The following is a 22,969-nucleotide window of genomic DNA, read 5'->3' as shown; positions in this document are numbered from 1 at the left end:
CCTAGTGTCATCATAATTCCCGCGTGCATCGTTATGTTGGCAATAACATTTTCAATTCTGTAAGTTATAGTAACCCGTGGTATTTCATTTATTATACTTACTGTTCTGACTTATAGTTCCTGTTATAATGCACTTGTATTACAACCGAAGGGCTTGAAGGTTTTGAACTATATAAATAGTCCCTACTCCCTATTCGCTTAGCTCCTTCTCTATCTTCCTTTAAATTTCTTCTGTACAAATATTACCTGTCCACATCGTATCCCTAACTTTTGTAATAACTACTAACTGACGTGAGACTGATCTTAAATTAAATTATCATGATGCATGTGCACTTTTTGCTTTTTATTTTTCATGTATCCTTTATTAGTTTAGTTTGTTTTTTGTTCCTGTTTAGTTTTTTTTCTTAATTTACTATATGTAACTAAATGTAATATGTATTTAAGCACTTCTTGCCTACCTTATCTAATTTAATACATTTTTTTTCTTTTCTCACAGTGGTAGGCCAGTAGGAAGAGATCGCCGCCATATTGGGGCCGCCCGCGCCAGTTGCCCTTCTTTATATTTAATTATGTACAATTTTTATATTGTAATGCAACGAAGTGTTTATAAATAAATAAAAATAAATATATTGTTTGAATATATTCAATAAATTATTGTACGTCCATATGTAGATTTCTTTAAATTACACTTAATTATATAATATAATTAGTATAATAAAACACAGTTTCGCAGTTTTAAGCATCGGAATGCATAAGAATCACGCTTTTTATTACCTATATTACGTATGAATTCTTAAAAAAACCTATCAGTCAGGCATTATATTGTATGCTACATCTTACCTATATAATATGATTAATTTTCTTATGTATTAAATGATAAAGTATCGATGTTATTGTTGGTTAATCGTGCCTTTCATTTTTACATAAGGTCAATATAATAATAGCAGTACCTTTTACAATTTTTAGGTAAATATTTGTCTAGGACACACAAATGAAATACATTAAATTATTTATTTGCGATAGTTTTAGTCAAATGAAAAGTAGCATATTTATTGTAAAAGTATCAATAAAATTACAATATGTCCGGCAATGTCATTCCTTAATCGAAAAACCAAAATGATTTCAGTTAAAATATTGTACATAAAATAAACGTGGAATGCTATTAAAGTCATTTGAATCATCTTCATCAAAGTGCCATTTGCATTTAATTTCGTAAAATATATGTAATTTAATACCTGCATATTCCTGTCATATTATATTTCTTGTAGTGCCATAATACCTAATCAAAAGCCCAGTAACGAGATACTTTAGAATTTGTGATATTTTGAAAGGACCCCGTTGCTTTCGTTGCGAGCGTTGATGTCTTTAACAAGAACGCTTTGTATCGTTAATAACTGTTACATAAATTTAATTAAATCACATATTAATGATTGGATAAACATATCCCTAATATAAACTTAATAGATTACCAGCTATACAGTTATTATTAAAATATAAACATCTGGTAAAGGGCACATATCAACCAAGTCTTAGTAAAAATATCCTCGATAAAAATATATGTTTATCCATTTACATTCGAATTTTTTGTATAAATAATATAGGTGACGTAAGCTTAATTATAAAGCTAAAGTTGCAAAATTGTTATTAATGCAACTTCAGCTCTGCATAATCACGTAGCTAATAGGCTATTATAAAAATGTTTTGTAATAATTGTATAGCGAAAAATTGGGCCAGTTTCGAAGTTAATCAAAATTTTGCTTAATAAAAATACGTAAAAAATATATTTTTATATTAATTTATTATAAGTATTTAAGTTTCATATAATTATAAATTTTGTAGGTCTTTAAAATTAATAAGTTTTAATAACCAAACCAAATACGTTAAGAGTTGTAACATTCTATTTACTAAGCTATTGATAGAACTTTTTTGTATGAAATGTGGCCATTACGGATTTTGTGTAAGTTATTTTTAAAAAACACCTTAATATTACATTGCATAGGTTAATAACTTAGCATACAGTGGTAAAGGACCTGCTCGACTTCCGCATTTAATCAAACCTTTCTACTTCAACTTAACAATTTAGGTCATTAACTTAGATAGGGGGGTAAATATTAATTACGGAATAGTAATACTCAAGTAAGTAGATAAAGCAATGTCAAAATACGGAACGATTTTTATATTATGGGGTAACGACTATATATACTGTTTCCCAATACTTATTTCTTCGCAAGCTAAGGATCGCGATGCAAACACGTCATCAGGTGATTATATACTTACAGGTAAATAAAACTCGCCTACGATACTCCGTCAACTATATCATAACACTGCACTTCACAATCGTCACTATCAAACACTTATCAACACTTTTTTATCAAAATTTCACACATATTTTCGTAATAATGTAAAGTTGTGTGCGGCGGCGCAATGAAACCTCAACTAGTTGAATTGGAGGTTGCGCGAGCGCCTCGCATTCCACTACCTCACGTAAATTATGCCTTTCTCTGTCTTGCATCGGTAATTTGATTGTGATAGAGGGAGATAGAGTACATATAAACCTGTATGGGTTAGCCCGTTATGCACACAGGTAGACTTTATGACGAATAGTCTATTAAAAATAAAGTTAATATACAAATGGATAATTGATTAAATATTAATACCAATGGCCATTTTGAGGGATTTTTCTATGTTTATCTGAATGTAATCGATCTTCTTTAAGGTCATGAGGTCAAATACGCGTTAATTGATTTAGCCTCAATTATTATAATATGTACATATTTTTCAATTATTAACACCGTTTCATCGCAGTTTCTAAATATAGTTCGAAGAGATTGTTTACATCATCTAGTTTTTATGTACTTTTCTTATCGTTTGACTTTGTGTGACCCCAAAGACTCGTGTTAATGTAATACAAATGTGTTTAAATATTCCTTAATACGCTAATAATAAATTAATAACAATAGCCTTTATTTGCAAAACTTAATAATGTACATTGAATTTTCTTTTATATGGATTATAAAAAAATAACTCTTAAAAGTAGGTAAAATATGTAACATTTTATTTTACATATCTTTATGAATGGAGGGTGGTGGTCCACTGCCCCTACGGGGACCAGCCGTATTGTTATATTTACTACAGTAATAAATAATTGCAATAAAAGCTACAAGAAAAGAAAGCCCAGATTTCTATAGGTATACTAATAGTAATATTATAGAGGTAAAGTTTCTGAGGTTGTAGGATTTCTCTGGATCTAATTAACCGCCTTTGAAAAACATATGGTCGGACATATATAATATATATATGTATTTTTTTTTAAAGATTTTCAGGCCCGTACAAACTCTGAAAGAGTAAGGTCTATCTTTAGTCTACGTTTTAATGTCGCTTTTGGCCTGCGATATCCAACAACCCCCGTTATTCATGACTGAGACAACTGTGTGTTCCATCTAATTGTTCTTTATCGATAAGATAAAGGTATCCAACTACCATATATATACCGTCATAATTTTTTTAAACACGAGACCGAATTGCGCATACGCTTCCGCAACTTAACCGTTACCTCAAGTCTGCACCAGAACTGGATTTATTTGTGATAGGTTTGAGAAGACTGCTAGACGTGACGTTTTAATTTTTTAAGTAGTAATAAAGTTTGTTAGTAGTATAAGATAGTAAGTTAGTATAAATATTATTATTCAAACTCAAAATAACTTTATTCATATATGTAACCAAGTACACTTATGAACGTCAACAGAAAAGATGTTAAATTAATTCTAAATTTAATTTACTACCAGTTCGCAAAAGGGCGTATAGCAGGCAAGAAGAATTTCTTAATTATTTATTGTTTGGCATATATCCTGTAACTACAAACCCCCTCTGTTATAAAAAAAACTTTAACTAGAAACTAAACCGCTCTCAAACTATAAACAATGTTTGAAATATTTCTTATTGCTAAAACCTTTTAAAAAACACAAAATTATTTTATACTGACCTCATTAAATTAACATAACCAACAAGTACCTAACACACGTAGTATCTTACAGGTGATAAACATCCGCCATCCTGTTTGTCGATGTTTAAACAAGGTTTTAAATCTGTGAAGGATGGATGATACTCCGACTAAAAGGGAAAATTCCCAACCCGTCTAACCACTGACTGGCCCAAAGGCCATGGTCGACAGTTGTGTATATCCTCGGAATAACTTTGTTTCAAGGTATGCAGTCATTGCAGCGATTTTAGCCGTAGATTTTAGGTACCATTACCGCTACCTTTCTCAACGTTGATTACGTTTATCGAAGAAATATGTAAGACGAAATACGTTTATTCTGTAAATGCGTGAGCAAGTAAGAATGAAAAATAAAAAACCATCCCCACGGCACCTCGTCACCATCCTGCTAGGACTATCCTCAGTAACAACAAAAATTAGTCCAAAAAGGTATATAACTTAATCCTTAATGATATATAAAGTTTATTTAAAAGGAATTGAAAAAACTTCCAAATTGGGGAGCCCAGTGACATAATAAAAACAAATTTAAATGCCTAACCCGCCTGCCTGTCTAGTTCAAATCCCCTATAAACTGACGTGGTTCGTTTGTGGAGGTAACCCACGGAGAAATATATATACAGATTAGGGATGAACCATTAAGCGTTTCATCAACGATAGCAAAAATATAGATTATATTAATCTAAACATTGTATAAATCACTAACATTAACTTTACACATACCTATTGATTAGTCAAAACCAATTCAAACGTCTTACTTTAAGTCTAACAAGGGTGCTTAAAATAACTGATTTTCCTATACTCGTTTTATACTTACTTCTAAATCTATATTTGTACCATAGTTTGAATTGTACTGCTTTGCATAATCACAAATTTGTGCTTTTTATAGTGCCTTCATATAAAAAAACAAAATAGAAATCTTTAAAAATAATATTCTTTTCGATAACTTCTAAAAAGTTGTTGATAATTTGAACGCTTAAAGATCATTAATCTATTTAATCTCAACCTTAAGATTTAAACAATTGTATTAAAGATTTACTCTCTTTTTAAGTGTAGATTTAGATGGTTTCAGATTTCTGTCATTTTCTCCAAATAAATACGAATAAAAAAAAACAGTCCTAGTATCTCAGTTATAGTTTTATGGCAGTATTGCATTGAGTTACATATTGAGGTCATGTTTTTGTCTAGTCTTCTTTTATGGTCTTCAGCTTGTCTCGAGCATAAATTTACCTCTACAAAATCTTTGAGTATAACCAAGATGCCTTAATTTTCTTTTTACCTAAATTTGTATGAAAATTTGTCGACACGAACTGTCATTTACATACAAATTTAGTTTACGACTTTCTACATAATACTACTGACACTACAGTTAAGTGTTAAGGCAGTGGTTCAGACTTCAGATTTCTCGTTAAGTTTTGCCAAATTCATTCGTGAAATCAGCTATGTGACATTTAAAATGTCCACAGACAAGACACATGTGAATTAATAGTCTGTGTTGTATTCACAATAATCAAAATCAACCCTTACGTTAATAATCATTATTCAATTTTAAAAGCACTTTTATTTATATTTATTGTATTTCGTAATTACATATTTCCTTAGATAAAAATAAGGTAGGCAACCAGCACTTGTTACGTCGAAATTAAAAAAAAATCTAGTAATTATTGGAGTTTACTTACACTTTACTGCTTAGTAAGTTAGTCTTTGATGCATCGTTCAACAATTATAAACTGTGTATAAAAACATGCTTGCCTAGTTTGAAATAGTAAATATTAAGGTTTCTTATGAAGTAGGAAATTGTTATTATAGTCAAAAGGGAGCAATGCCGAAAGTACGCCGAAGTCGGAAACCTCCCCCAGAAGGTTGGGAACTTATTGAACCAACATTGGAGGAATTGGAGCAAAAAATGCGAGAAGGTAAGTTTTAATTGCGTAAATTTTATTATTTACTTACTGCATTTTGTTTAGGTGACCTATCATATAATTTAGGTTTTATATGAAGATATATCCTAAAAAAACTATATCTTTAGACTTTAAATACATCTAGTAATGAATTTTACTTTTTTCAGCGGAAACTGAACCACATGAAGGAAAACGGAAACAAGAATCACTTTGGCCTATATTCAAGATACATCATCAAAAATCTCGATACATCTATGACTTGTTCTACAGAAGAAAAGCTATTAGCAGAGAGCTTTATCAATACTGTTTAAATGAGAAGATTGCAGATGCCAATCTGATTGCAAAATGGAAGAAGACGGGCTATGAAAATCTTTGCTGTTTGAGATGCATTCAGACTAGAGATACAAATTTTGCAACTAACTGTATATGTAGGGTACCCAAAAGCAAACTAGAAGAAGGTAGGATAGTTGAATGTGTTCATTGTGGTTGTAGAGGATGTTCTGGGTAGTAACTGAGGTACCATAATTAGGACAAATCTTTTTTATGAATATTTGACACCATGCATGTCATTTTAAAGTATATGATTTGTGAGCTTACAAACACATTGTGGCTAAGGGTAAAACTTCAGATAGTTTTCTTTTTGGGAGAACTATTTTAAAGGTAAATCAACAAAAATGTACTATTTTGTTAATGTCATGGTTCAAATGTAAAATTGGTAACTGGATTCTTTAATAAACTTATTTTAAAGTACAGGATTGTTTCTGTTATTTAATTTTACTTGTTTATCATTATTTCATTATCATTTTCTTCTAAGTCTTAAAAGAAAATAATAATCGTAAGGTAGGCAAGGTATGCAAAAAGTATAAACAAAAAGTATTTTTTTAGATCATTTATTAACCAAAATATCTTAACACGTGTAATTTAGAACAACATTGTTTTTTTAAACCCACAAACACTACTTAAACAAACCTTTGTTTAAACAGAGATTAAGATTAAATTAAAGAATCATTTTGTGTAATTTTCTATTTATTGTCTTTTTTCTCCATAATCATAACCACTCTTTATGTTTGCTTAACTGTACTATTAATTATTTATTAAAACTAATAAAAAGTTCTGAGATCAACACTATGAAGTAGTAAACTCAACACTTCAATTTAAAAAAAAAGAATTGTACTTTGCATAATGCAACTTAAAATAAACTTTCTTAATGAAAGAACTTTTTGAGATCTTAATTAACCTTATAATTAAAAATACAACCAAAACTTTTCTTATAATATTTCAACCATATATTACTAAACCCTGTAATCATTGAGGAACTTGTTTCCAATATTTTTGTGCAGCAATAGTGACTTAAACCATTAGAGATCTACTTTCTAAGTCCTTAGAAAGTTCTATGATTAAGTCTTTGTATACAATGGGATTCATATTGTTGCCAAGCATATACAACAGGAACCAATCACCAAAACTGAAACGCTTAACTATTTTTGAAACTATCTTGTGTTTTACACATCTTACTTGACCCATAATTAAATAAATGCGGATGGGTGGCATAGACAACACAAGGATTCGAAAAATTACAGCAGCAATTGACATAGCAGCCAGAAATATAAGCCAAAACCATAGTATTACAAATATTTTCTCATTGACAATATTTAATGGTAAAACACATAGTCTATCTTTCACTTGTATAGTCCCTGATGGACCATACATCCTTATAAAGCATTTAGTTACTTTTGGAAAAAATGCATCCATTGGATTTACGGAGTCATAATCAATAAAGTTGGACGGCACTTTAGGTACATGAGTAAATGCTGCGACGCCTGCGCCATAATCCCTGAAGGCACCACCAAGGAATAAATCCAAAAGAAAAATTTGTCCAACCTACATTAAACAAAAAAAATAGTAAGAACTTTAATACTACTCAAGCTCAAGTATCAAATTTTATTAAAAAATCTGACAATAGTGTCAGTATTCTGTATAAAATTATTGTCCCTTTTTAAAATTTTTAAGCGAAAGCTTTGTTAAAAAGTTGCTAAGATAAATACCAAAACATGATTTAAAATAAATTAACTTACAACATTGACCAGGTTGAGTATTTCACAAAATGCATACCGAAGTGCATACATGTTATGTGTATAGACATGTGTATATGTTAAATACCCTACAAGTTCTCCGCGACGAAACTCGGACCAGTCTTTGGTCATCATTGGACTAGCTGAAAAATTGAATTACCTTGTTTAGCAGTAACCATATTAAATATTGGTCAGTTTTAACAACTATATTAAAATAAAATAAAAATGTATTTATTTATTATGTGTAAGATTTAATAAGTTTTTTTTTAATTACAATTTTTTTAGATTAAAGAGTGTCAGTTTAAATAATCAATATGGTCTTATACTAGTTATAATATACAATTTGGTATTATAATTACCTAAATCAGATGCCAGTGCTTTTAAACGACCACCTTCCCAGATCTTCCAAAGATATCTTGGTGTATAGAACATCATAGCTTGTCCCAGTAAAACAAAGCATACCCATTGATAATATGTATGTTTTAACTGCTCGTTTTGCTGGCCTTTTTCAGGCCCTACACCAATATAGGCCATGTCTCTACCTTCAACTCCTAAATTATGAAAATATCTTTTAAATAAGATTACAAACATTGAAATATAGCAATAAATGTTAAGAACTTGAAATTGAAAGACCTTTTATAGAAACCCTCCATTTAAATATTTTTTTTAAATATATAACTCTACAAGTAACTATTGCTTATCTTTACGGAAAGGCGCAATTTTACTCTAATGTAGAATACATGTATACTACTACTCATAAGCTCTATAAGAATATTAATTTAATATGTACTCCAATGATGGCGTTATGGAATAGACATAGCGTTATTCTCACCTTAACGTATAGGTATTTATAACTGAGTTTAACATTTTAGTATCTTTGGGTAAGTACCTACCTAAAAATCGACTCTTCAGGGTGTAGGTTCCATAGATCCAGCAGTAATTGTTGATAGCTTCTTTGTTATCGTCAGACTTATCCTGGGTCATGCAATGAATAGGTTCACCAAAAAACTGCTTCGATGTCACCAATAGCATAAACACGAGCAACATAATGACCGTAGCTTTATAGTGCATGCGAAACACATTATTATCAGTACACACGCTGCCGAACTTGAAAAATGATCGAATTGGTAAAAATACGTCTATCATTGTGATTTATTGTAGATACTAGATATCACTTTAATAAGAATCGCAAAAGTGTTGCACGTGTTTCTTTGCAAATTGTAGAAGACCTTAATGGCTGAAAAAAGTAATTTTTACGCAAATCTCAGTACATGTGTGCAAACTAACAACTAAACAATATTAATAAAATAAAAAGTTTTTCAGACTCTAATACATGTGCGAGATAATTTCTGATTACAACAATAATAATAAGACTTGTTCAGTTAGGAAAATTAAGGCGAAATTTATCACTTTGAAAAACTTATTAAACGGCGCGATTGCTTGAAAATTGACATCAACGGACAACGACTAATAATAATTAATACCTATAATATTTCAAAATTCAAATGCCTATTTACTCTGTGAGTAAATAGGCATTGTTTCAAGTTTTAACTATAGACAATACAATAACAAACATATTTTTTTTAGCTGAGAAGGGAAATCAAATTTTTTAATCAAATCAAAAATCATCGGGACGTTGACAATTCGATGGATGTATATAATTTTTAGTAGTTACTTAATACGACCAGAACATGGCGAGATGTTATAGTGCTGAGGCATGGCAACTACCCTGGAGGCACTACATTTCTTCATGGTGCAAAGTAAAATTTCCATTATGTCATAACTTAAGTTTATTAACAGTATTTACATTCTTTTAAATAACATTAATGTACATAAAATCAGGTACTACACTATTCTTTGCTTGACAGGTAGGACTATCTAAAGATGTCCCGCACATCTTGTATGAGTTGCTTGAGCACTGGATGGTCAGGCTCGTATCCTGCTGTCCGCATGTGGCGTGATACACTCCATATACACTAGATGGAAAAGTTGCAATTAATTTTTTTAGAACAAATATATAATAGAGAAAGTTTGTGTAGATCAGAACAAAGAACAGTAAAAATATTATATTATGCTCACACTAAGATTCCACAAAGAGTTTTTAAGTAAATTGAATAAAACATACCTTATCCAAATAACCAACTCCAGTGTGGGGGCAGACATCTTTAGATAAATCAATGCTATGTTCAGTTCTCTCAACATCCTTTAGGAGTTGTTTCAAACCGCGTACATAGTCTGGTAGACTTTCTATAGTTAGGTCAGGAACTAATTTAACTTCTAGTTGATATCCTATTGGCGTTTCCTTGTCTTCTGAGTCTTCTACGCGGAAACATCTGAAACAACAAATCAAGATTATAAATTTCTATACATTTTAAATAATACAAGGTACTGTTTTAACATCATATCAGATAAAATTTGGTTAGCTCTAATTGAGAGGCTATTGTGCAAAGTTGTATGAATTTTTGGGTAAAAAAGTTGTTAATGCTCATGTGATTCAGTTACCTGAAATGCGGAGCCGGCGCCGGTGACGTCACTAAGGCTAGAAAGGGCAAGCGCCACTCAAGTGCATCCTGCAACGAGCGCTGCGTACTAAGATCTCGCTTTGAGGGTAGCGCTGGAAATTGTGGATGTGAGTGATGCCAACCACAGACTGACAAACCCTGAGCTGTAAGATATTCGCCGGCTGAGGCTTGCGAAACTGAAATAAAAAATATCATTTAACGTAATTATGTCTAGGGAAATACTTTATTACTGTAATTAGTACTGGAAGGGACAGTACGGACGGCCCGCTCTAGCGCCACCTGCCGGGGCGAACAAAACACTACTGTAAGTTATTAAAAACTGCTCTACAATCTTTACTGATTTGACAACAAAATCGTTATTTACATTACATACAGGGTGTCGTGTATATTAAATTAAAACAAACATGTAATACACTCACCAGGATCCATATCACAATGTGTACTATTAGCGGCAGCCCTGGCCACTGCGTACGCGCAAAGCAGTAGGCCTGACGTCACTTGTTGACCTCCCAAAAGTCCCATTACTTCAGCCCGCGACGTATGGGCATGAATGTCCATACTTAGTAATACTGATACATGTAGTTGTAATTCACATGGTGCCTAAAAATTTTAAAATTAATGTTATTACTTATAAGAGAGGCGGAGAGTTTATTGAGTTTGACGTTCATAAGTGAACATTGTTTTACCTAAATGAATAAATGATTTTATAATCTTGAATATATATGATGTTTTCACTTTTACTTGAGTTTTGTTTATAAATGGATGTGAAATTCTATGGACCCACTGAAAATCAGTGTTAGTGACAGCAACTCAAAGCTGAGGGATTTTGATTAAAGCCAAAAATTATTTAAAAAAAAATATATTTCTGTAATATTTTTTCTTGTCTACTCACTGGTTTATCAACACCATATTTCTTGCACTGTATGAGTTGTACTGTTGGTTTTCGAGGTTGTCTTTCCTTACGTGGCTCTGAGCTAATTTCATACAAATCTCCTGCTTCAGTATGCATAATACGGTAACCTCCACCTCCATTCTGAAGGGATGAAACAAATAATAACACTAAGTCCAATAACAAAATATAAAAAGATTTACAATACAAAACAAGAAATTAACAATGATGTTACATGGGTAAATAATAAGAATAGTTAATTAGTGCCCAGTGGTGACTTTAATATATGACCTGTGGTTTGAGGCTCACAACCTTAGGCAAACAATGTTAATTAAAACATCAATGCATAATATGTACTGTATATATATGCAACATGATTCTAAATAAAGGCACTTTTATTTTAATAAAGCATGACTAATTACCAAGTTGATCTTCCTCCTCCTTTTTGGCATTTCCAACTTTCTTAGTGGTATAGCTATGGGCTCATTGTCATTCTTTTTATCAGAAACCTTAGCTTCCTGAGATTTCATTGGCTGTGCCTCTGTATCACTGTCCACATCAATTTCTATGTCACTCTCTGGTTCTGAATCTTTTTTCTTTTCTATTTTGATCTGTCAGGATTATTAGAAATACAAATTTTAACTTATATTTTTTTAACAATTTCATATAACTAATTCTAAAGCTGTGAGTTACTTTCAACACGACATCAATTTACATTCATCAATACAATAAATTTACATTCGACAACAAACGAATTAACAAACAAATATGGAGACGCGGGGCATATTCCGTTCAACCACACACGTTTCACAATTTGACAGTTTCACTTCGATGGATTACAATCTACCGAATAATAATAAGTTAAATTGTAAGCAGTACGTTGAGGTTCACAATCTTTCGACAGTTCACAATCTCGCAAGATAGATTACAATCTAACAGTGTTTACAATTTTACGGTGACATATATATACTTACTACTTGTTCTCCTTCAGAAACTGGTAAGGCTTGACCAGAACCCAATACAATTTGAAGTTTTGGACTTTTTAAACTCTCTTCTGAATGGCTATTATTTTTAAGCCGTGCTGGGGAAATACTTTTATCATAATTTTTAGATACTTTTCTTCTATGATTCCCAACCTTTTTGACAGCTTTTATTTTCTCCATATGTTTTGTAATTTGTAGATTGTTGTTTTGATTAATATGAGAATTTTTGTGGGCAGTTGAATTTAAATAATTGTCTTGTTGTTTAGATGTTTTTCTGAATATTTTAGGTACAGTGATAGTCGGAGAGCCAGTGGTAACCATATTTATAGCCTCTGATATACAGCCTTCTTCCGATATTATTTCTTCTTGTTCTACATAAGGTATGTGATCAAGGTTGTTATGTTTCTCCCAAGATGTGTCCAAACTAATACCATACTCTGCATCAATCAAAGCTTGAATTTCAGTTATTGATTTTGATTTCAATTTTTGTGATATTAACATAATGTTTCGGCCATGCTTTTCCTGGAAAGTTATATGAAGAACTCATTAAAAAATAATTATAATAAATATTTTATTAATTATGAATGTAAGCTCTTGTTTAATAAAACTCTTATAATACCATTTCTCTGTTGAGAAGATTTCTTTCTTCCTGACTCCATGCAACTCCATGTGCATCATCACAATTATTCTTTTGAAAAGATTTTGTGCCACAGAGCTTCCTTGGTGGACCTTCTTTTGACCTTTCCAAAACAAATAAGCATTTAATATTAAGAAATAAAATAAATGTATGTGTGAATCATTATTTTTAATAGGTAAATATTAAAAATAATGATTGTTGTTTCACTGTCTTTGCATTGCAACAGCAATCTTACCTATTTTTACTCTTGCTATCATACCAATTTGTAGCAGGTGAATCCAGCAACCACTGTGGGTGGACAGTGTCTTCACGACTTGAACATGAAGGTCTGTTGATAAAATAAAAATTATATTTCCATTAATACGATCGAAATGAAAACTTTAAAAGAAAATTATGACAATTAACATTTAACACCCTTGGCTTAGACCCCAGATAGGAGTTACAATAATTGTAACATCGTAACATTAATATGATTATGTTATTGCTTACACAACAACTTTTGTTTGTTTGGAAGTTTGTCAACAATGAAAAATTACATAAATGTAACGTACGTTGGACCTATTAATAATAAGGCTCTCCTATAAGTATTATAACGTAGGTACTTAAGAAAAAACTTACATTCCTTGATTATTTTGAGCAAAGCAAGAATTGAAAGAAAAATCACCAAGAATATCTATTTCGTCGTCTTCCGCCATTTTATCTATTTCAATTAAAATAAAATACTTATAGAATATAGACTATAAATTTATTGTACTCAGTAGAGTAGACAGATGATGTCAATTGACAATTGACAACTGCTACAACCTAGGAGAAACACTTCTAAATATTATGAATGAGTTGGGGGCAGGTGGAGTTAAAGACGACAACATTTTTGTATATAACGGAGCAAACCGTCACGAAACTATCTGATCTTAAGTGATACCGCCGCCTATAGACACTTTATTTGCCAGACAGCTCGTAAATGCTTTGTCGTCCTTTTAAGAATTGGTACGCTCTATTCTTGAAGGACCCCGTGGAAGGAGGTAAGAATAGTACTCCATGTAAACTTGTCTTGGCTTCTTGGGGTTAAATTTGACTGGGTTTAGTCGAGACTCCAAGTGGCAGAGTTTTGACTTCAGACACAAGTTTCTTCTGATACTGATAGACAGCTGCCCGAGAAATAGCTGCACGGCCAGTGTATAGAGTATCCCCAGTGCTATTGTCCGCATAGCATTGAATGTTTCTAAATTGCAAGATATCATTGAGAATCCAGAAGAAACAAGGTCGGGAATAGGACACAGCCTTGTGGGACCTCAGTGTTCACAGGTTTGAGGTCAGAAGATGCTCCGTTAATGACGACTTGATGCTCCGATTTGTGAGAAAGCTGGAAATCCAATTGCATAATTCCTTGGGGAGCCCATAGGCTTGGAGCTTCGAAAGAAACGTCTGTGCCACCCCCGATCGAAGGCGTTTGCCATACCCAAACTTACCGCTAGCACCTTGGACTTGGACTATCTTGCCTCTGCCCATGTATTCGAAGCAAAGAGACAGCCCAGGTAAATCTGCTCTCTACTTCGCGGTGTGGGCCAGTGAGTTATCCTCCCTGTGCAATGGTGGAATGGAGGGCTGACAGAAATTCCCCTGGACAGCTTTAGACCAGACCAATCAGAGCAAATCTGGCAATGTGCTCTGACTAGCGATTCCCATTTGAAAGACCGGAAAACTGAATTTTAAGCTTTTAAATTTTGATGAACCTTATTCAATCAAATCAAAAATCAATCATTATTCAAATTTAATTTCGTTTCGTTTCATCAATATGTCTTTAACATTTAAAACATTAACCTATTATGAATATTAATTAGTAACTCAATTAAGAATTAAACTTTCATGCCCAATATAGAAATTGACCAATATACCAATTGAAAGTCTACGTAGTACGTTGACTATCAGTAATCAGTATCCGTCTATGTTTTCAAACAATAATCACTCAACTGTCAATTCTCAAGTTTCAATACCTTACTTTCAATTAATTAATTTGCATTAAATATAATACACAGCGATTTAAAAGTCAAACCAAATAAGTAATAATATTTAATTTGTGGTCTATAAAATTTGTATGTTGTGTCTTCCAAGAATCTGGGTAATAGATAACTGACATCGTTTATATTCATGGAAGCCGCCTTCGATCTGATAGTATATCAGCACAGTCTCAACTAGTCTTGATATCAGCAAGTCGCCGGTCACTACTAGCTCTACAAACTGTTGCTCTGCAGGCCGCTATAGTATTCTTGACGTCGTGCCGGCAACTTCAAATATTTTAACTATTAAATGACATAGCAATCATGATGAACTCTCTATGTAGGATCAGTTATCAAACAAAAATTGCTCCATTAAGGTTTTATTCTGTTTCTGCAGTTCAGAACGCAAAGCATTCGTAAGTATTATTTTTGGATGGTTTTACTATAGTTTTAGTTTTATTTTCATATATTTATATTAACAGATAAATCTGTTAAGCATTACAAACTTTTTACATGATTATTATGCACTATATATGTATTTTAATGCTAAGTGCATTTGATAATAACTGATCTTTTATATTTTGAAATCATAACTGTAAATAGTTTTGGTAAGCAGAAGTTAATTTGATTCTTTTAGATTAGGTAGAGTCTATTTTATTCTTTTAAATAGTACAAATTATATTATTATTAACACTAATCTAAGTGATATTATCAGTATGTATTTTTTATAGATGTAAAGTGCTAGTAATTGGGGGTGGATCGGGAGGTTGCACAATAGCCGCAAAGTTTGCTAGGAGATTAAAAAAAGGATCTGTCATTGTTTTGGAGCCAAGTCCTGTAAGTTAATTATTATTATGTAACTCTAGTTAACTTAGTAAAGCTGACATTTGTGTATTTGGTAACTAAATTAAAGCAAAATTAAAATTTTGAACTGCCAAAATTGTTGCATTTTCATTTACAAAGCATTGGAGACTTTACATTAACAACTGTATTATGTGTAGTGCATAGACTATGAGCAAGATAATTATCTCATTGTATATTACATGAATTGTGTTACTAAGCAATCATAAATTGTTTAAAAAACTAACATAGAGCACCACTAGAATATGGAGTATATTCTACAAGGTAGATTATTAACACCCAGAATTGTCTCGGTAAGTAATCTAGGACTCAATCAACTTATACACATGGTTCTGTAACTTAGGTGTATGTGCTGTATGCTGTCCTGGGTTTGGTTCCAGCTATACAAGATTTGTGTTGGGAATGAAGGCACATATGGCAAGCCCTCAAGCCCCATTGGGCTGTTTTTGATAAACCTAGCTCTTGACATAGTGATAAATAAAAAATAACTCATAGTCATACTACGTGCAGCCGGCGATTGCGTAATATTGATCACTTATCACCATTTATCAAAGTTATCAATGTCAGTATAAAAATAATACCTGTATGTAAAATACGTAAAATTGACGATAATATACGTATGTTTCATGAATAATTTAAATATATAGGGACAATACCGTTTTTGAGTTCTGTGAGCCTCTTGGCATCAAAGGAGGTGGAGATGTCAAAAAAAAAAGTCGAGTTTTTCAATGAATCATTTATTGTGTAACCAAGTATAGATTCATTTATTATTAAAGTCTCTATTATAAGAGGCTCTCTCTTTTCAAATACGGGGTTGATTGGGGCAGTAAATCACACACTATTGAACTAGAAATTATTCTTCTATGGCGCTATCGTTAAGAGATCTTTTCCACCCATAGTATGAAATAATAAAAAATTACAAAGACCGACACTTATTACCTATTTAAAACATGAAATATAGTCTCCCAAATCCAAATCAAAAGTATACATAATACGTAGCAAATGACGTGATTTTAATTATTTAAAAAATAATAAAAATACTAAGACCCGTTGTATCCCGAACCCGTGGATCAAAGACATGGGGCTTATCGATTCCCAGCATAACGCTAATTAACATGAAAAGCGTCACTCATGTCTGCGTTAAAATTTTCTCTACAATCCCAGAACTCCTCAAATTGGTGTAAATGTGTTTTGTTTAAACTACCAAATATGTGTTGTTTAAAGACTGATCTTTCAGGACCATTACTATCAACCACTATTTACTCTCGTGGGGGCCGGAGTGACTTCAGTGGCAGCGACACGGCGTAGTGCGAAGAGTGTTCTACCATCCAACGCAACTTGGGTCAAAGATACCGCGCAATGTATAGATGCTAAGAACAATGTCGTTAGAACAGCTGAAGGTCATGAAATTAACTACGAGTATGCAGTTATCGGTGTCGGATTGCAGTATGATTATGATAAGGTATGTGAATTGGATATATAACTTGGATATATGATCTAACACCCTGTGCCAACTTTCATTTTGAAAATATGAAAATAAGCCTATAGGTGGTATTCTAGATTTTTAGTGGTGTAAATACAAGTCTTTTTTTCTTTACAATATTTGTAAGTATGTATATAATTTTGAATTATTAGTTTTTTTTCTCGCCTTGTGTAGTGTACATTATTTTTGACTTGGGTAGTATAGTAATCAATATACTAAACTTATGTATACTTTACAAGCAATTACGGTTATTTTCGTTATAGTCACCGGACATATCGCAAAACCGTCCAACGTATCGCAATAACAGGGGAAATACAAGGCACTTTAGTGTTCAAACAACTATGTTTGAACAACATGCATTTAAGTTGTTTTGTTCTCACACTCACTATATATCGTTACTAACGTAAAATGACCGAAGTACATGTTTAAAAAAAACTTCACTTAACATTCTCACAATTTATATGATATAGCCCGTTTAGGCTAGCTGATTTTGTTCTATGTTAATTTGCGTGATGAATTGATATATTATGTATACGTTTGCAAATATAACCTTGAACAATTCTAACTTGTACATTGCGTATGACGCAATCATATTTGTCTTTTTGGAGCTTCGCCAATTAATTGAGAACTAGAGATGATTTTCGTGTCATTAATTGATATGTATATTAGATATGTACGTATGTCATTAATTAATACGTTATAATAAAAAAAATGAAGCTTCTACATTTTAATAAAAAAAACTTCACTACACTTTTACAGTAAAAAAAATCTTATTCATCACAAGCATCTATAAATATTTTTCTTTAAGATAAATATTTGTAATGAAAAAGTTAACTAATGAAATGGTATTATAATAAGTTGTTTAATTCCCTGTTTTTTCGTTTCATTATTTGATTTGATCGGTTCTTTATAGTTACTGAAAAAGGAAAAATAATCTTAAAAAATTATAAATATTCTTTAATAAAGTATATATTTTTATCAGTATACGTAGATAATTGTTAGACAAAATTACCTTCTAATGACCGCTTTATTAAAAAATGACCTTAAACAATTGAATATCACAAATACAAAAGGCTTCTTAGAATTCAAGTCACGATAATTCACTCGATTAATCAACAAGTTCATGATGCGTCATGTTTCCCGAAATAATTTTGGTTTACTTTGTAATACAAATACACAGAGACATAAATATATTACAAGATACCGATGTATTTATTTGATTTATTTAGAAATCTTATGTAAATTATAAAATATTTCGAACTAAATACTTTTTAATTTTTTTATAGTTCCCATTTAGACCAGAATCATATATTACTCTCTCATTTAAATGTTTCTTCGTGTAAACGAAAGATAATAAGATCATTATTTAATAGTGGTTACAATTTTTAGGTTCCCGGCCTCCGAGACGCCTTGAACGATAAAGCCAGTTGTGTGTCAACGATATATTCTCCTGACTATTGTGAGAAAACCTGGAATGACATCCGTAACTTCAAAGGTGGTGAGGCAGTGTTCACATACCCGGATACGCCAATAAAATGCCCGGGCGCTCCACAAAAGATCGCATACATGGCGGATGCGTACTTTGATAAGGTATTTTTATAAATTTGTATTCTTGCATGGTAGAATAAATTATTATACGCTTTATATTAGCTTCACCTGTATGTATGTATGTAACCGACTCCTTCGGACTCGATTTTGACCCACTTTTAACGGACACATTTAATTCAAACTTTGCGCACCTGTCAAAGATCGATGACAATGCAATAATCCGAAAAAAAAATGAAAAAAAATAAAAAAAAATTAACTAAAAAATAAATAATAGTTTAAAAAAACTAGAACACACGCTTTATATAGAAAACTATACTAAAAAACAGATATTAATATTAATTAAGAATAATGTAAATAATTCCTAATTTAGGCTGAAAATGGTAATGAACAAAAAATACTGGTATTATTGTGAAAAAGCGTGGGTTGCTCGATAGACGAAAAATATGGCACAGAGGGAAAATGGGATTGTCAATGAACTATCTAAAGTGGCCTTACATGTCTTGGCATGACTCTGTGGTTGCAAAAATTAACCCACCCTTACACGATTTGTTTAATTAGATTTAACATTAAGATACTGTTTCTTGAAAAAATATTTCCTATTTATTTATCAACAAGGAAAAATGACATACACATTACACATACAAGATATCTAAAAATATATGTTATAAATATAATGTCCTGAAATTGTTCCACGGCTGCGGGAGAGTTACGTGTCGATCGCGTGATTGGTAAATCAGTTGACGTTTGTGTCCCGCGCTGCGCAAACTTTATCCCACTCCCTTGTTTAATGTTCAAGATGTTTGCCGGTATCTGTATGTTATGACTCATAACCATTAAAAATATCAATTTGTAATATATTTTTTAAACATAAATTCCTTTGGTTATATAATTAAAATTAAATAGGAAATTCGAATGCATAATACTGTTTTAATTTATGAATTACAATTCCATACGATACGAACAATACTTTATCGCTGTTGTGGTAGCACATCTATTAATAAACGTGTAACAATTGCTTATTGTTTTGTACAGTTGTATATTTTATAGTTGTTTTTGGGACGGCCCTACTTTATAATTATTTACAGAAACAATTTTTTTATATAATTAAAAATATATCAGAATTGTCTAAATTTGCGTCTTGGTCGTGATTCTTATATACGTGTCCAGTTTATATTCCTTTATTTTATATTTTCAATTTTAATAATTAATTATTAACTCGGACAATTATTCAAACTTTGCGTTTGAAAGATTCAAAAGTAAATGGTTATGATTATTGGGTTGTTCTAACGCTCCGTTCGAATAACTAAAAATAGACGTTCGTAAAGTTAAAAATAATCCGATGCCAGAGTATAAAAGCCTTATTATTATCAGGATATAAATGATAAATTAACATTTCAGACGGCAATTCGCTCGCGGGTAAACATTACATACAACACTTGTCTCCCAGTAATTTTCGGTGTGAAGAAATATGCTGATATCCTCATGGAAGTCGTCAAGAAGAAACGAATCAACGTGAACTACAAGACAGTGCTCAAAGAGGTCCATGCTGATAAGAAGGAAGCTGTTTTTTTCATCACTGATGATAAGAGCAAGGTATGTTGTATTTATAATTATAACTAGCCGTTTCGCGCCCGCTTTGCTGGACGAATTAAAATAAATTTTATGTTTCATTATTTTATTTTTTTTCATATTTTTATTATTCTTCTTTTTAACTTCCCGCTAAGAAAATTGAAATATTTCGAAAATAGAGTTTTTAACAGATGTTGACGTTTTGCGGTTCTAGGAAGCCTCTTTTGTTTTTATTAGCGGGATAAATTTTCATAAAAATAAAACAGAAATAAAAAAATGAAGGAACGTTGGAATTAATAGCCATAAACCATCTAGGAAAAATTTCGCATCGAATGGTGGTAGTTTCATGTCGATACGATCAGTGGTTTAAGCGTGAAAGAACCTCAAACGAACACCATTTTCATTATATATATATAGATAATCTTATTATTTAGAAAATAATGTATCGCCATCTAGTATTAGTGCTTGAAGTTAAACTTTTATTTCCTTATTGTCTGTGTATTGGTTTTCGCATTTGATTTATGTAAAAATCAAATGCGAAAACCTAATCTAATTTAACTCTAATCTAATATAATAAAATCTAATCTAATTTAACTCTTCTCAAAATATAAAATATAAATTCTTTCTCAAAATAGTATGACTAAATATATTCTATATACGTAAATGGTGAACCTGCTTGTTTATGATGCTCACTCGAAGCGCGTCATCTCTTGTTTTTTATTAAAAGTCTTTCTTAGGTAACTCAGGGTTACAGGTTGGGATAGCTTCGAGTCCATAGCTGAGTCTTGTTATTCACTTTATTTAAATTAATTTTGTCTAAAGAACACAGCGTAATTTTTAGATAGCACGGGGTTGGAATGGTAATCTTAAATTACCAGGAAAGAAACGTTTTTGCACATTAGGTATGTTGTATAATAACGTTCAATCGGGTGCATTTCTACAGCGAAAACAAAAGTTTTAGGTTTGAAAGGGAAATAATAATCGTAAAACCCGGCAACTAATGCAGAACTGTGTGTGTTATGAATGACCAACCAACAAATAAGTATTAGAATTAACTTAGGGAGCGTTCAAGTATTACGTCACGCAATTTTTGGAGATTATTGACCCCCTCCCCCCCATGTAACGCGCCGTAATGTTTTTCTGTACCCAATAGTAAAACGTTTCGTGACCGCCCAGTGACTCTTTATACCTAAAAGTTACCAATATGTGGTGTAAAGTACTGGAAAGTCGAAAATAATATTAACAATAACGCGTAATTCAATCCCCGCCCCGCATCGTAACGTTTTACAAAAGGACCCCCCCCCCCTAAAATTCGTTACGTAATACTTGAACACTCCCTTATCTGAATGTTTATGATCATACAGGCATGTTTAAGAATCCGTTAACATCGAGGAATTGTACATTGCATTCATGCGAAGTGTGGCAAATATTATGTCTCGATGTGGAGTCGTAAAACTTTTATAGGTTAAAAGATTACGATTGAAGTCATGGTAATGGCTGTGCAGTAATGGACTTACTGTCTATGTTCTGTCATTTACCACTCGCTGTTACGGTAATGGAAAACATCGTAAGGAAACCGGCATGCCTTAGACCCAAAGGTGTGTCCGGCTCAGAAGGCTGATCACCTATACTCTGATATTTAATTCCGTAGAATTCTGACATTTCATTAGTGTTGCTACTTAAAAAGTTTTCCACCGAAACAGGGACAAATTTGACTTATTTGAGGGCAATAAAAAAATGCTAGGTATTTTTTATGTTTTACCTACATAAAAGGTAAATCTAGATATTTACTTACTCGAGTGACCTAATACAAAAATAACAAATATTTCAGTATCACGAACAATATATCGAATTAACTTTAATTACATACTTTATTTTATTCTTTAGCTGGTATCACTGCCTACTAATTCCAGGTTTAGTAAAAAAAATATTATCTAATTACCATTCGCTGTTAAACCACTTTAAATGTGGAGCACCGCACTTAATAAAATGGGTACATTAACTAACAATAAAATGTATGTACCTCAGATGTTCAGACTTGTATTGAAATTGAAAAATGTGCCCGGCAAAAAAAATTCTAGCTTTCAGAATTCTACGGAATTTAAATTCAGAGTATACTTGCCTTTTTTAATCACGAAACAGATAAAGAGTTCTGAGGCGCAGACCTAGAAGGTTGTAGCGCAAACGTGTATATATAGTGTAATCTAATCTGTATATAGTCATACTATTTTGAGGTTTTTATTTATTGTAGGTATATACTAATATTGTTGGTACTAGGGTCTGTAATGTATTGAAAAAAATAACCAATAGAATGCCACGTTATTAATGAGTGTTATATACTATAGAGTAAAGTAACCGGGGAAATTTAAAGTCTTTCGTGGTAGTCTGAGAAAAAAGGGTCGAACGAAATTCTTACGAACGCTGCAAATGAAATGTATTATTGAGTTCAAGAGAAAAGTTGCTGAACTTGATAATTACGACAGCATATGTCTATATAATATATTTTATATCAAC

General features: G+C 31.8%; 5 protein-coding genes across 5 annotated transcripts in view; 2 read left to right on the top strand and 3 right to left on the bottom strand.

Moving 5' to 3' along the window:
• Window positions 1-2,435, bottom strand: part of LOC125050776 (myosin-VIIa) — a 77,146-nt gene extending 74,711 nt beyond the window's left edge. Inside the window, exon 1 of the mRNA XM_047650771.1 lies at window positions 2,277-2,435. The gene's annotated coding sequence lies outside the window, so the exon portion shown is untranslated. The remainder of the gene's footprint in view (window positions 1-2,276) is intronic.
• A 3,240-nt stretch (window positions 2,436-5,675) lies between these two features.
• Window positions 5,676-6,644, top strand: LOC125051000 (protein BUD31 homolog). The gene is made up of 2 exons (XM_047651115.1): window positions 5,676-5,909; window positions 6,062-6,644. Exons 1-2 carry the CDS (start codon window positions 5,816-5,818, stop codon window positions 6,400-6,402), a joined length of 435 nt encoding a protein of 144 aa, XP_047507071.1. The 5' UTR covers window positions 5,676-5,815; the 3' UTR covers window positions 6,403-6,644.
• Window positions 6,645-6,768: 124 nt separating this feature from the next.
• Window positions 6,769-9,124, bottom strand: LOC125050999 (innexin inx2-like). Its single transcript, XM_047651114.1, has 4 exons — window positions 8,860-9,124; window positions 8,326-8,517; window positions 7,970-8,109; window positions 6,769-7,775 (listed from the first exon to the last, which is right to left on the bottom strand). Exons 1-4 carry the CDS (start codon window positions 9,110-9,112, stop codon window positions 7,245-7,247), a joined length of 1,116 nt encoding a protein of 371 aa, XP_047507070.1. The 5' UTR covers window positions 9,113-9,124; the 3' UTR covers window positions 6,769-7,244.
• Window positions 9,125-9,738: 614 nt separating this feature from the next.
• Window positions 9,739-13,728, bottom strand: LOC125050997 (myb-like protein H). The gene is made up of 10 exons (XM_047651113.1): window positions 13,616-13,728; window positions 13,233-13,325; window positions 12,980-13,100; window positions 12,352-12,882; window positions 11,800-11,988; window positions 11,381-11,521; window positions 10,908-11,088; window positions 10,469-10,664; window positions 10,092-10,299; window positions 9,739-9,942 (listed from the first exon to the last, which is right to left on the bottom strand). The coding sequence occupies exons 1-10, from the start codon at window positions 13,690-13,692 to the stop codon at window positions 9,841-9,843; spliced, it is 1,839 nt and encodes a 612-aa protein (XP_047507069.1). The 5' UTR covers window positions 13,693-13,728; the 3' UTR covers window positions 9,739-9,840.
• A 1,307-nt stretch (window positions 13,729-15,035) lies between these two features.
• Window positions 15,036-22,969, top strand: part of LOC125051124 (sulfide:quinone oxidoreductase, mitochondrial) — a 21,937-nt gene continuing 14,003 nt past the window's right edge. Inside the window, exons 1-5 of the mRNA XM_047651286.1 lie at window positions 15,036-15,410; window positions 15,726-15,831; window positions 17,093-17,317; window positions 18,728-18,928; window positions 20,285-20,479. Of these exons, the coding sequence (XP_047507242.1) occupies window positions 15,319-15,410; window positions 15,726-15,831; window positions 17,093-17,317; window positions 18,728-18,928; window positions 20,285-20,479 (819 nt within the window). The 5' untranslated portion in view covers window positions 15,036-15,318. The remainder of the gene's footprint in view (window positions 15,411-15,725; window positions 15,832-17,092; window positions 17,318-18,727; window positions 18,929-20,284; window positions 20,480-22,969) is intronic.

The sequence above is a fragment of the Pieris napi genome, chromosome 7 (assembly GCF_905475465.1).
Source record: "Pieris napi chromosome 7, ilPieNapi1.2, whole genome shotgun sequence".
Taxonomy (NCBI): Eukaryota; Metazoa; Arthropoda; class Insecta; order Lepidoptera; family Pieridae; genus Pieris; species Pieris napi.
This window is presented reverse-complemented; position numbering and strand designations above follow the sequence as displayed.

What these genes read in the sequence shown, in the direction of transcription:
- LOC125051000 (XM_047651115.1), top strand. Translation starts at nt 5,816, where the DNA reads ATGCCGAAAGTACGCCGAAGTCGGAAACCTCCCCCAGAAGGTTGGGAA. An exon ending in GGAGCAAAAAATGCGAGAAG is followed by an intron (nt 5,910 to 6,061) that starts GTAAGTTTTAAT and finishes TACTTTTTTCAG; the next exon opens with CGGAAACTGAACCACATGAA.
- LOC125050999 (XM_047651114.1), bottom strand. Translation starts at nt 9,112, where the DNA reads ATGATAGACGTATTTTTACCAATTCGATCATTTTTCAAGTTCGGCAGC. An exon ending in CCTGAAGAGTCGATTTTTAG is followed by an intron (nt 8,518 to 8,859) that starts GTAGGTACTTAC and finishes TTCATAATTTAG; the next exon opens with GAGTTGAAGGTAGAGACATG. An exon ending in AGCACTGGCATCTGATTTAG is followed by an intron (nt 8,110 to 8,325) that starts GTAATTATAATA and finishes TCAATTTTTCAG; the next exon opens with CTAGTCCAATGATGACCAAA.
- LOC125050997 (XM_047651113.1), bottom strand. Translation starts at nt 13,692, where the DNA reads ATGGCGGAAGACGACGAAATAGATATTCTTGGTGATTTTTCTTTCAAT. An exon ending in GCTCAAAATAATCAAGGAAT is followed by an intron (nt 13,326 to 13,615) that starts GTAAGTTTTTTC and finishes TTTTATCAACAG; the next exon opens with ACCTTCATGTTCAAGTCGTG. An exon ending in GATAGCAAGAGTAAAAATAG is followed by an intron (nt 13,101 to 13,232) that starts GTAAGATTGCTG and finishes TGTTTTGGAAAG; the next exon opens with GTCAAAAGAAGGTCCACCAA.